General features: G+C 39.9%; 1 protein-coding gene across 4 annotated transcripts in view; it reads left to right on the top strand.

Annotated features, from left to right (window-relative positions):
* TRIM66 (tripartite motif containing 66) overlaps positions 1-12,936 on the top strand; it is a 76,895-nt gene that overhangs the window by 18,120 nt on the left and 45,839 nt on the right. For all 4 annotated transcript variants that reach the window (XM_070763644.1, XM_070763639.1, XM_070763641.1 and 1 more), the window contains 6 exons: positions 2,421-2,530; positions 4,345-4,495; positions 8,078-8,210; positions 9,710-9,826; positions 11,281-11,395; positions 12,529-12,675. In XM_070763644.1, coding sequence (XP_070619745.1) covers positions 2,522-2,530; positions 4,345-4,495; positions 8,078-8,210; positions 9,710-9,826; positions 11,281-11,395; positions 12,529-12,675 — 672 coding nt within the window. In that variant the 5' untranslated portion in view covers positions 2,421-2,521. The remainder of the gene's footprint in view (positions 1-2,420; positions 2,531-4,344; positions 4,496-8,077; positions 8,211-9,709; positions 9,827-11,280; positions 11,396-12,528; positions 12,676-12,936) is intronic.

Genomic DNA, 12,936 nt, shown 5'->3' on the forward strand with positions numbered 1-12,936 from the left:
ATATGAATTGAACGATTTACAGAACATTTAATAAGAAAATATAAATGACATTAATATCTGAAACTATACTCTCTGATAATTCTATACTTTAAAAAGACATTTATTTATTTATTGAACTTATATGCCGCCCCTCTCCGTGGACTCGGGACTGCTTACAACATTTTAATAAAAAATACAATAGATAAAACATTATAGGCCAATTAATAGGATAATAACTTTAAAAAATTTCTTAAAACTAAACATTTAAAATCAAAAAGTCATCAAAAATGTGTGCAGAATAATATCAGACTGTCTTATAATTTTACTCTGAATTACTAAAACAGTAATTACAGAAATACAGAAGCCAGAAGCCTTGAAGTTGTGCTCAGATAAATATCATAGCCCAGATGAGTTTGAATTCCTCTTTGAAAAGCAGGAATATTACCTATGAATCCTCCTTAAGTCATCTTAACCAAAGCTGCTTTTGATCAATCTTGATTGGGTTCGCCAAACCCAGTACAGTAATTCCCAATTATGGAGAAAATGGCCACATGCCATTAAGTTGAGTCTTAGAGACTTCATAGATTTTGACAATAGCATCCAAGAGGTAGATCAAATTTTACAATACAGTGATCCCTCGAGTTTCGCGATCTCGATCTTCGCGAAACGCTATATCGCGATTTTAAAAAAAAATTAATTAAAAAAAAAAACCACTTCCGGGTTTGGCTTCGGGAGTCATCTGGGAAGCGGCGCGGCTGTTTTAAAAGGTCACAGCCGGCCTGGGGGGCTTCCCAGCACCCCCCCGAACCCCCAACCCGGGTTCGGGGGGGTACCGGGAAGCCCCCCAGGCCGGCTGCGACCTTTTAAAATAGCCGCGCCGCTTCCCAACTGAGTCCTGAAGCCAAACGCCAAAGGCGAACTTCCGCGTTTGGCTTCAGGACTCAGCTGGGAAGCGGCGCGGCTGTTTTAAAAGGTCGCAGCTGGCTTGGGGGCTTCCCAGCACCCCCCGAACCCCCAACCTGGGTCTTCCCGGCCGCCCACGCAAAGGGGAAACCCCGGCTCCTCGCTGATGCCTGCCGCTCGCCCGCCCGCCAGCAAGAGGGGGAAGACCCAGGGAAGGTTCCTTCGGCCGCCCAGCAGCTGATCTGCTCGGTAGTGCAGCAGCAGCGAGGAGCTGAATCGGGGTTTCCCCTTTGCGTGGGCGGCGGGGAACGCAAACTCCACCATCTACGCATGCGCGGCCATAGAAAAAAGGGTGCGCATGCGCAGATGGTGTTTTTACTTCCGCAACCCTACATCGCGAAAAATCGATTATCGCGAGGGGTCTTGGAACGGAACCCTCGCGATAATAGAGGTATCACTGTATTCTCTTTCCATATGAAAAACCTTTTGGAGCTATCATTAGCCAACCTACTCAGCCTCAACATTTGATATCATCTTCAATATAATATTGGTTTAATAGGAAAAATGTAATCAAGCTGATACGTTGTTATCTCAAGGGAACTGGAAATAACAAAGATAATCCTTCATTTGGTATATATACCCTGCTTTAATATAGAGTAGAAGTTCATCATATAAAATGCATTAAAGCATTTTAGAAACTTCTGTAGTTGAAGCATTTTAGTGTGACTTTAAAGATCGTACAAAGTGTCTGGCCTGTCTCATTACTTTGGCAGCTTGGAAAGGATAAACACTAGCCCCATTTCCTCAGAATAGCAGCATTTTTTGCATAATAAGCATTTCAGAGCAAAAAGAAAATAAGACTATTCTAGCTGTTTCTGGAGCCATTAGTGCATCTGGGTTTGCCCAGCTGAAACCTGATTAGTGAGAAAACACCCCAGGTTTTAAAGGGACACTAGTAACCAAATTACCGATTGTTATTTAATTGTTCAATAATTAAGATGATTATGATGTATGTAACATATGGACTGTATTCCTCTTTTTTGCTTTATAATCACAATTTTGAAAATTGTCAATATGAGATGAGCATTTTCTTTAAAAAAAATCTCTAGGCAATTTTTTAGAAGAACACAGCCAATTCTTATGTGGGAAATTATTTTATACTGAGCCAGAACATTAGTTCACATTGTTTAATAATGTACATTAATTGACAGTTGCCTTCCAATATTTTATGTACATCGTAACTATATTAAGATGTATCAGGAACCATACAATTTATCCCCAACCATCCTCTTTAATCATCTGTTTGGTTGTGTCATCTAATGTTCAACATTAATGTCAGTGCATAATATTGTTGAATGTTTTTTGGCTTAGCATGGCGTGTAAATGTAAACATCATGGTGTAGTGTCACATATGAACTAGGCTACCGAATTCTTAGGTAAATACATGATCATTTAAGATTTCAAGTCAAATACGTAAAATGTGCCCAAATGTGATTTTCTGAATTGTGTTGATGCTCCCCCCCCTTTTCTTTCTATAGGTACCATCAGTTTTGTACATAACCTCTATATTATTGTATCAAGGAATGTAGGATCATAGAAGATTTCTTTTATAGGAATTGTTGCCACAAAAAAGCCAGACATGGCAAGGGTAAGTATGTATGTCGTTGTTCAATAGGTTGGCATGCCTTGTGTAGATTACGTAACTTCAGAGTTTTCATGCTTTAAGAATGGTACAAGTTTGGATAAATAATGTTGATTGTTGGGGTTCTAAAAAGAATGTTTTTTAAATGAATTTGATTTACTATATCATTTCTTAATCCAAAAAATAAATTCTCAGGATTATTAGCATAGTTATCTTTAATTAAGTGTTCTTAGCAGTTTTTTCTTTTATTTTGAAATTTTAACACACTGAGGATTGAATAATTTAATCAATAACCACATAGACCATGTCTTGCTTCTCCTTTAGTGAATTAAGTAGGCTACTCTGTTACAGTTTAACAAACTTTAAAACCTAATTTTTCCATTTTATAATAGAGATATGACAGAGAGTCTCTATTCTTCATTGTAAGAGTCTACTATGTTTTATTTCTAGATTAGTTTTCTAATTCTGAGTATAGGTTGAACTCCATCAATATTTTGTATTGTCATTATTGTTCCATTGCCACTTTGAAGCACAAGAAGGAAATAATGCTGTTGATCAGTAGCTCTGGTTTGAAAGAAGTAGTTGTGCTTAAAAAGAAGTGGATTGTCCTGTTCAACCTTGAATTCCTTAATAAAATACATTTCATGTGCCCGTGCATGCTATACAAGATGGGATTTCATTATTATCAGAGCTACATAATGTAAAAGTTTTAAAAGTTTTTTTTTATGCTGCATCAAGTGTTAAAATGTGTGTTTAGTTTCATTAACTGATTTGTCACAATTGTGTAGAGTTATAGAATCATAGCAAATTGTATTTGATCTCTATATATGACACAGATTGTCAGTGACTTGTAATGACTTGAAAAAAAGTATAGAAGTAAGGAATAACTACTGTACACTAGCCTTGGTCTTTTCCCAAATGGCAATTCTTACTCTCCATTGTCTCACTTCTGATAAAACTTACAGTATGAACCTCAGAGCTGGCAAAGCACAAACAGGATCTCAGAGCCCCAAGAGAAATGTTACTTCAGCAACAGTCTGGCTCAAGCTGAGAGTGCAGAGAAAAGCTTTTATGAGCGTTCAGTCAGTCTAATTCAGGCAAATTCCCAGAGGGACTTCCTCTTCTAAGTAATCACACAAAGGAAGCCTAGGTAACAGGGAACTGGACGCTCTGTTGAAGACACCAAAGGTGAAATTCTGGAGGATTTAGATATCTTGGCTGAGGCCATAATGGTTACAGCAGCTCAGGGTTTCATGGCAGCTATGATGAAGAATTCCGGCCTGTTGTATGATCTGGAGATTTTATATACCGGTATATTATTTTATATACAGTGATCCCTCATTTATCGCTGGGGTTAGGTTCCAGGACCACCCACGATAAATGGGTGGGATTTTCTCTCTCTCTCTCTCCTCCACACATTGTCTCTCACTTCCTCCCCTCTTTACCTCTCTCTCTGCCTCCGTCTCTCTCTCTCTCTCTCTCTCGTTCTCTCTGGGAATCCTCGCGACGGGCTCCTGGAGGTTCCGTTCTGCACCCATCAGCAAAGCGTCACTTTGGTAGGGACAAGGCAGGTGTGCCGCTGAGTTAGCCCCAGACACACACCCCTGCCGCTGCCAGGACCGACTAACTCAGCTGCAAGCCTTTAAAACAGCCTACCCTCCATTCATTACTGCTCGGGTTAGGGGAGTAGGTCCAACTTGGGCAAAACCGCCGCCACCTGGGTCTTTCAGCAACCCGCAATGCACTGAAGCTGTGAAAGGTGAACCGCGAAGTGGTGAGGGATCACTGTATATTATTTGTCCTGTTTGAATCTGTTACAGAACTGCTCTGGGTGTAAAGAAAAGAGACCTGCACACAGTTTGTGTACTAACTGCAACAAGTGGCTTTGCAGCTTATGTACAGAAGAACACAGTCATAGCAAAGAAGCTGGAGGAGAACATTTTCTGCCAGTTTCCTTGAAAGGATGTTCAGGTAGACATGGAAGCTACTCACGTTTTTTCCCATTCTTATATATCTGTAATTCACTTATAGGACCTGTGTGTATGTGCGTGTGTAGAAACAATGCCTTAGGTCAGTGTTTTTCAACCAGTGTGCCGAGTCTGCGGAGAGGGGCGGCATACAAATCCAATAAATAATAAAAATAATAATAATAACATGGTCAGGTGTGCTGCGAGAGGGGAGAGAGAAAGAAAGAGAAAGAAAGCAAGAGAAAGAGAAAGAAAGCAAGAGAGAGAGAGAGAGAAAGAAAGCAAGAGAAAGAGAGTGAGAGTGAGAGAGAAAGAAAGAAAGAAAGAGAAAGAAAGAAAGAAAGAGAGAGAGAGAGAGAGAGAGACATACACAGAGAGAGACAGAGAGAGAGAGAAAAAATAGAGGGGGGAGCGAGAAAGAGAGTGAAAGAAAGAAAGCGAGAAAGAGAGAGAGAGAAAGAAAGCAAGAGAGAGAGAGAGAGAGAGAAGGAGAGGAAGGGGGAGAGAGAGAGAAATGAGAGAAAAAAGGGGAGGAAAAAAGAGAAATGAGAAAATGATTGAGGCAGAGTGAGAGAGAAGAGAGAGAAACAAAAGATAGAGAGAAGTGATTCTTGATTTAAAGCATATGATAAAAAGCACCCAAAGAATAAGAGAGGGAAAAAACCCTGCCCTCACCTGTTTTTGGAAAGAATAAGAGAGAAAAAATACCCAGCCCTCACACAATGGAGGGATAATATGTACTGTCTTAGATTGTCATTTTGTGTCATTTTGGTTGGTGGTGTGCCCCAGGATTTTGTAAATGTAAAAAATGTGCCGTGGCTCAAAAAAGGTTGAAAATCACTGCCTTAGGTAATGTGATGCAGTTCCCAACAGAATTCAGTGAGTTCCCAGCCACCCCCACAGAAAAACCTCTCACCATGGAACCGGTGCCCAAAAGGTTAGGAGCTGCTGTCTAGAACTTCTATATCCTTCCTGAAAGTTGCTGAAAAGGACAATCAGCAAAGAGAAACTGAAAAGGTTCTCAAATGCTGCGGACTCACCTAAATGCATATTCTTTCTCTGATTTTGGTCCCCCCCCCCAGCTCCTTCCGAAGGAAGGACTTAGTGTATTTTGAAGGCACTGTACAAAGAGTCACATTCTGCTTTTTTTTCCTACAAGATTTTCAGTTCTAAACTGAAATAATGGAAAATAATAACTTTATGATATTTGCACATGAAGGATTTAGATGATTTACATATGAGTGTGAAATTTGATGGCTATAAAACACATGACTCCTGGCAACCTGAGATTAATTGTGTTAATTTTCAGAATTTAATATAATCATACATTTGTACCAATCTTTCTGTACAATTCAACTTCATCATTTATTTTATTTATTTATTTTATTTATTGGATTTGTATGCCGCCCCTCTCCGCAGACTCGGCGGCTAACAGCAATTTATTTATTTATTTATTATTTAGATTTGTATGCCGCCCCTCTCCGCGAACGCGGGGCGGCTCACAACAAAAAATATAAACAATCGTACAAATCCAAATAAATTCAATAAATTTAAGTATTTAAAATAGTTTTAAAAAGAACCCCACTATATTAACAAGCACACACACAAACATACCATACATAAATTGTACATGGCCGGGGGAGGTGTTTCAGTTCCCCCATGCCTGACGACAAAGGTGGGTTTTGAGAGCTTTACGGAAGGCAGGGAGAGTAGGGGCAGTTCTAATCTCCGGGGGGAGTTGGTTCCAGGGGGCCGGGGCCGCCACAGAGAAGGCTCTTCCCCTGGGGCCCGCCAACCGACATTGTTTAGTTGACGGGACCCGGAGAAGGCCCACTCTGTGGGACCTAATCGGTCGCTGGGATTCGTGCGGCAGAAGGCGGTCTCGGAGATATTCTGGTCCGATGCCATGAAGGGCTTTAAAGGTCATAACCAACACTTTGAATTGTGACCGGAAATTGATCAGCAGCCAATGCAGACTGCGGAGTGATGGTGAAACATGGGCATACCTAGGTAAGCCCATGACTGCTCTCGCAGCTGCATTCTGCACGATCTGAAGTTTCTGAACACTTTTCAAAGGTAGCCCCATGTAGAGAGCGTTACAGTAGTCGAATCTCGAGGTGATGAGGGCATGAGTGACTGTGAGCAATGAGTCCCGGTCCAGATAGGGCCGCAACTGGTGCACCAGGCGAACCTGGGCAAACGCCCCCCTCGCCACAGCTGAGAGATGGTTTTCTAATGTGAGCTGTGGATCGAGGAGGACGCCCAAATTGCGGACCCTCTCTGAGGGGGTCAATAATTCCCCCCCAGGGTAATGGACGGACAGATGGAATTGTCCTTGGGAGGCAAAACCCACAGCCACTCCGTCTTATCCGGGTTGAGCTTGAGTCTGTTGACACCCATCCAGGTCCCAACAGCCTCCAGGCACCGGCACATCACTTCCACCGCTTCGTTGACTGGGCATGGGGTGGAGATGTAAAGCTGGGTATCATCGGCATATTGATGATACCTCACCCCATGTCCTTGGATGATCTCACCCAGCGGTTTCATGTAGATGTTAAATAGCAAGGGGGAGAGGACCGACCCCTGAGGCACCCCACAAGGGAGAGACTTCGGAGCCGACCTCTGACCCCCCACTAACACCGACTGCGACCGGCCAGAGAGGTAGGAGGAGAACCACTGAAGAACAGTGCCTCCCACCCCCAGCCCCTCCAACCGGTGCAGAAGGATACCATGGTCGATGGTATCGAAAGCCGCTGAGAGATCGAGGAGCACCAGGACAGAGGATAAACCCCTGTCCCGGGCCCGCCAGAGATCATCCATCAACGCGACCAAAGCGGTTTCCGTGCTGTAACCGGGCCTGAAACCCGACTGCTGGGGACCTAGATAATCAGCTTCTTCCAAGGACCGCTGGAGCTGGAGCGCCACCACCTTCTCGACAACCTTCCCCATAAAGGGAAGGTTGGAGACTGGACGATAGTTGTTAAGTACGGCTGGGTCCAGGGAGGGCTTCTTGAGGAGGGGGCGCACAAGCAATGCTAAAAAACAACATGTAACAATCCAATTTAATAAAACAATTAAAAACCCTTATTATAAAAACCAAACATACACACAAACATACCATACATAACTTGTAATGGCCTAGGGGAAGGAATATCCTAACTCCCCCATGCCTGGCGACAAAGGTGGGTCTTGAGTAATTTGCGAAAGTCAAGGAGGGTGGGGGCTGTTCTAATCTCTGGGGGGAGTTGATTCCAGAGGGCCGGGGCCACCACAGAGAAGGCTCTTCCCCTGGGGCCCGCCCAACGACATTGTTTGCTCGACGGGCCCCGGAGAAGGCCAACTCTGTGGGACCTTATCGGCCGCTGGGATTCGTGCGGTAGAAGGCGGTTCCGGATGTATTCATATTACTATATCTGCATTTTCTTTCCTATAATTTTTCCCGACAATGCAGGGTTCACTTTTTTCTGTTGAAATGACTGCCAGTACATGGGCTGTGACATGAATTGACTGACCAGCTTGTCGCCTGAGCCTGATATTGTAGGTAATTGCAACTGTTGTTATTTTACAGCAATGTCTTCTTTTTCAGGAATAGAAGGGGAAGCCAATGAAAGTCCCTTGTGTTGTCCGATTCACAGCCAAGAGCGGCTTAAGCTGTTTTGTGAGACTTGTGATGTCCTTACCTGTCGCTGCTGCCTCCTGACGGAACACAAGGATCACAGGTAGAAAATTGCCACGCTGACTCACCCAAAGGTGGCTTGATACAATATGAGACAAGGTCCTTCACTTTTTAAGACTTAGGCAGAAAATGGAATTGGAGCAGGTGTAACTTTTCAAGCAAGCTACACCTGCTGGAATTCCTCCCTCCTTTCAGTGTTTCAACAACCATGTGCCCACTCCTATTTTTGGCCACCCTAGAGAATAATAATAATAATAATAATAATAATAATAATAATAATAATAATAATAATAATAATAATAATACTTATTATTATTATTATTATTATTATTATTATTATTATTATTATTATTCGGAGAGGGGCGGCACACAAATAATAATAATAATACTTCTTATTATTATTATTATTAGATTTGTATCACTGTTATATTGTTTTTATTATTGTTGTGAGCCGCCCCGATTCTTCGGAGAGGGGCGGCACACAAATAATAATAATAATAATAATAATAATAATAATAATAATAATAATAATAATTTATTAGATTTGTATGCTGCCCCTCTCCGAAGACTCGGGGCGGCTCACAACAATAATAAAAGCAATATAACAGTGATACAAATCTAATATTAAAAGGAAAAGATATATAAAACCCCAGCAATTAAAACCATACAGCACATACATACCAAACATAAAATATAAAAGCCTGGGGGAGGAGAAGCTTCTCTGTCCTGCTATATCAGTGCTGTTAAGGCCAGTGGGAATTCATTGAAGTCCTACTCATCATAAACAGGACCAGAATTAAAAATACACAGGGCTTTATTCTAAATAAATAGATAGATAGATAGATAGATAGATAGATAGATAGATAGATAGATAGATAAATAACAAACAAACAAACAAGTTTTTTTGACTACTACACAAAATTGGATCTGATTGATAGCCCTTTGGGACAACCATAAGCTGGATGACTGAGAATCTCCATAGACTCTCATTGATATAGGCATAGATCAGAAATATCATTGGAGAGGCTCCTCCTTAACACCAGAACTGTAGTTGGAATGCAGTATTGCAGGCTAACTCTCAGCTCACTATATCAGGAGTTTGATTCTGACCGGCTTAAGGTTGATTCATCCTTCCAAATTGTTGTGGATAATATGCTGACTGTGTAAATGGCTGAGAGAGGGCTGCAAAGCACTATGAAATGGTATATAAGTCTAAGTGCTATTGCTATTGTATTCTTGCCCACTTTAGGCTTCCCACACATGCCTAAAATTAGGCCAAGGAATATATGTTGCCCACCTCTTATTAAACTTAGTGTAACCTACTGTTTTTATATGTTGTAAGCCGCCCCGAATCTTCAGAGAGGGGCGGCATAGAAATCCAATACAGTAAATGTTTAATTCCTATGGAATTGGAAGGGAGAATAGAAATGAATTTTGAAAAGATTGAGCTTAAGAGGGGGGGTTGGCAAGCTGTTGGGAAACTATCTGATTGGTCTTTTGAACCCTCGTAAACTTCCAAGACTTTTCTTTTTTCCCCCTTAGATTCAGGCATCTTCAAGAAGCATTGCAAAATCAGAGAGTTATTCTTGAAAACATAACCTGTAAAGTAGAAGAGAAAAAAAATGTAATGCAAGTCTCGGCTAAACATATTGAAGACAGGTAACTGAGGAGATCCCTCTTTTAAAAAGATAAATTCTGTAATGGCTTTTTTCATTGACAAATTGATTTGTAATCCTGAAAGTTAATTCCTAGGACTACAGTGTTCCCTCAATTTTCGCGGGGGATGCGTTCCGAGACCACCCGCAAAAGTCGAATTTCCGCAAAGTAGAGATGTGGAAGTAAATACACTATTTTTTGCTATGAACAGTATCACAAGCCTTCCCTTAACACTTTAAACCCCTAAATTACAATTTCCCATTCCCTTAGCAACCATTTAGATTATTACTCACCATGTTTATTTATTAAAGTTTATTTCAAAAAATATTTATTAAAGGCGGATGAAAGTTTGGCGATCACATATGACATCATTGGGCGGGAAAAACTGTGCTATAGGGGAAAAATGCGAAGTATTTTTTAATATTTTTGAAAAACCATGGTATAGATTTTTCGCAAAGTTCGAACCCGTGAAAATCGAGGGAACACTGTACCTAGAGAATGATTTGGTGCCTCTGCAACTCTGTAAATACTCCATTCATTCAAATTCATAGCATCTTTCAGTGTGGATTGATATCACATAGTCATGCTGTTGTTTAAAGCACCATATTTGTGGTGCACTAATTAATAATCTTCAGCTATGAGAGAATCCTCATATCAACCTTGAGCATTCTATATTTTTAAGATTTCCTCTTTAATCTGATTTCTTCAGTGATTTCTTCATTTTTCTACGTTTACAGAGGTGTGACTTTGGTATGGACTATGACTTACTGGGCACTCAGTAACTTAGTACAGGTTGGGATACTATCAGTATATATAGCCTATATGGTGGCATCATTTAACATGTTTATTTATTCAGTTTCTGAAATATTGATGGAAGTTAAAATAGATTTTTATATTTATAAATATTCATAAAAAGTAAGAAGCCATGTTCTATGGGTACAAAATTATATTGTGTGATTTCATTTCAGAGAAAAAAGTGCTGGAACATTATATTGGTTTTCTTCAAAATAACCTTAACATAAAATTAAAACACTTATGTGCGACAAGTAAATGTTGAATGTTACACAATTAATAGTTGTTCAAAAGTCCTGGCAAATAATTTTTTAAAATGTAGTGCTTAATATTGGCCAAACTGTTCTCCACTTTTGAGAAAAAAGGATAAGCCCATTAAGTATACCATTTAAATTAAAATTATCTATGTACAAATGCTAAAAAAGTAAATATTTGGTGGATCAATGCATCCTGCAACTTGAAAGATTCAGGACCTAAATCCCGAGTCTACGGAGAGGGGTGGCATACAAATCAAATCAATCAATAAATAAACAAATTGGTTCTGCACACATTTTTCTACCATAGATAAATCCAGAAAATCACATTTTAACCTCCATAAATATGATTTCTTCCAAACATTTTGAAACATGATTATAGTTATTGAAATTGTTAATCTCTTTCTACAGATTGTTTGAAGCAAAACACTTGCAACGAAAAATAGAAAATCAGATCAAAATGGCCAAAATGGTCCTGATCAGTGAAATAAATAAGCGGACAAATGTTCTCCTTGAACAGTTGGAGGTAAATAGGATGGTTCTTAAAACTTAAGAAGATAAGGAGGAAGGAGATGCCAATTTACTGCAGCACTGATTAGTTGATAAACTCACTAGTTATAACAATCTGTGAGAATGACCTTGGGAGACTTTGGTGTGTGTGTAAGAGAGAGAAATGCTGCCGAGAGAATGTTTAGATAAGAGAGGACATAGGCAACTGATGCATAATGGGGAAAGAAACTCAGGAGAAAATCACTAAGGTCTTGGACTGTATAAAAAAAAGACTGTGGGAAATTTCAGTTATCAGACTTGCAAGATTCTGTTAATGTAGCCTTTCAGTAAAGTAGAATTAGCTCATCTAGTTAGGTTTCCTGTCTGTTCTACCTGGAAAAGTTGACACTAGTTGAGAGAACGTAAAATTTGTAAGGATATTTATATTCTGTAAGTAAATCTGACAATTTCCTGGGCTATTACAGAGTTTGGAAAAGAGAAACAGATGAATATTTATTAGATCTGTACCCTCAATGTGATACACAATGTCAATCTAGATCTGCAGGAACTTAGTACTGAAGGCAGTTTCTGTTCTAAAGATAAGAGAATGAATGAAAACGAACTTCTACCACTCTATTGGTTAAAGCATTAGTGTTTAATCATAACCTGAATTAATTTTCAAGGATTTTTAAAATTAGAAATAAATTAGCCAGTGTGCTAAAACCAAAACTTCAGCCTCTATTGATAATTATATTTACAAGAAATGTTTCAAGTCCCATTCAATTCTTACAGGCCATGTTTAAAAATCAAAATAAAAATTGGCTGTTCTATTGGGTGCCTGTTTATCTACATAGAAAAAGGGGCAAAACTAAGCTACAGTCATAAAATTCTTGAGATGATAGCTACAATTTTTTTCTGGGAATGAGTACTTTACGAGTAGCTGTGCTTACTGGGCCATGCCTAATTGTTATGTGAACAAATCACACAAAGCCACTTTCTGAAAGTGCCAAGCGTAGACTTAAACCATTTTATTTGTGCCTATTGACTTAGCAAAGGTTCTTTACTTCTGATACAATTTGTGAATTTTTACATCTCATTCTGAATATAGATGTCATTGATTACAAAGCCAACTGTATTTTAAAATGCCTCTGTATTTCTGATTGTTGACAGCGGATCACTAGTGAAAGGAAGCAAAAAATGGAACAACAGCTTCAGGGAATCGTGATGTTAAACAGGCAGTTTGAACACGTGCAAAACTTTCTTAGCTGGGCAGTATGCAGTAAAAGCACCGTTCCATTCCTCTTCAGTAAAGAGCTGGTAAGGGTAAATGCTCATCCCAAGATACATCAGATGGGCTTCTTGTCTAAAGCAGTGTTTCCCAACCTTGGCAACTTGAAGATACCTGGACTTCAACTCCCAGAATTCCCCAGCCAGCATTGGCTGGGGAATTCTGGGAGCTGAAGTCCAAATATCTTCAAGTTACCAAGGTTGGGAAACACTGGTCTAAAGCATAGTTGGACATTTTAAATGAACAGAAGGTTTACTATAAGAATTACTGATATCTTGAAACTTGATCTT

This window comes from Erythrolamprus reginae, chromosome 1 (genome assembly GCF_031021105.1).
Source record: "Erythrolamprus reginae isolate rEryReg1 chromosome 1, rEryReg1.hap1, whole genome shotgun sequence".
NCBI lineage: Eukaryota > Metazoa > Chordata > Lepidosauria > Squamata > Dipsadidae > Erythrolamprus > Erythrolamprus reginae.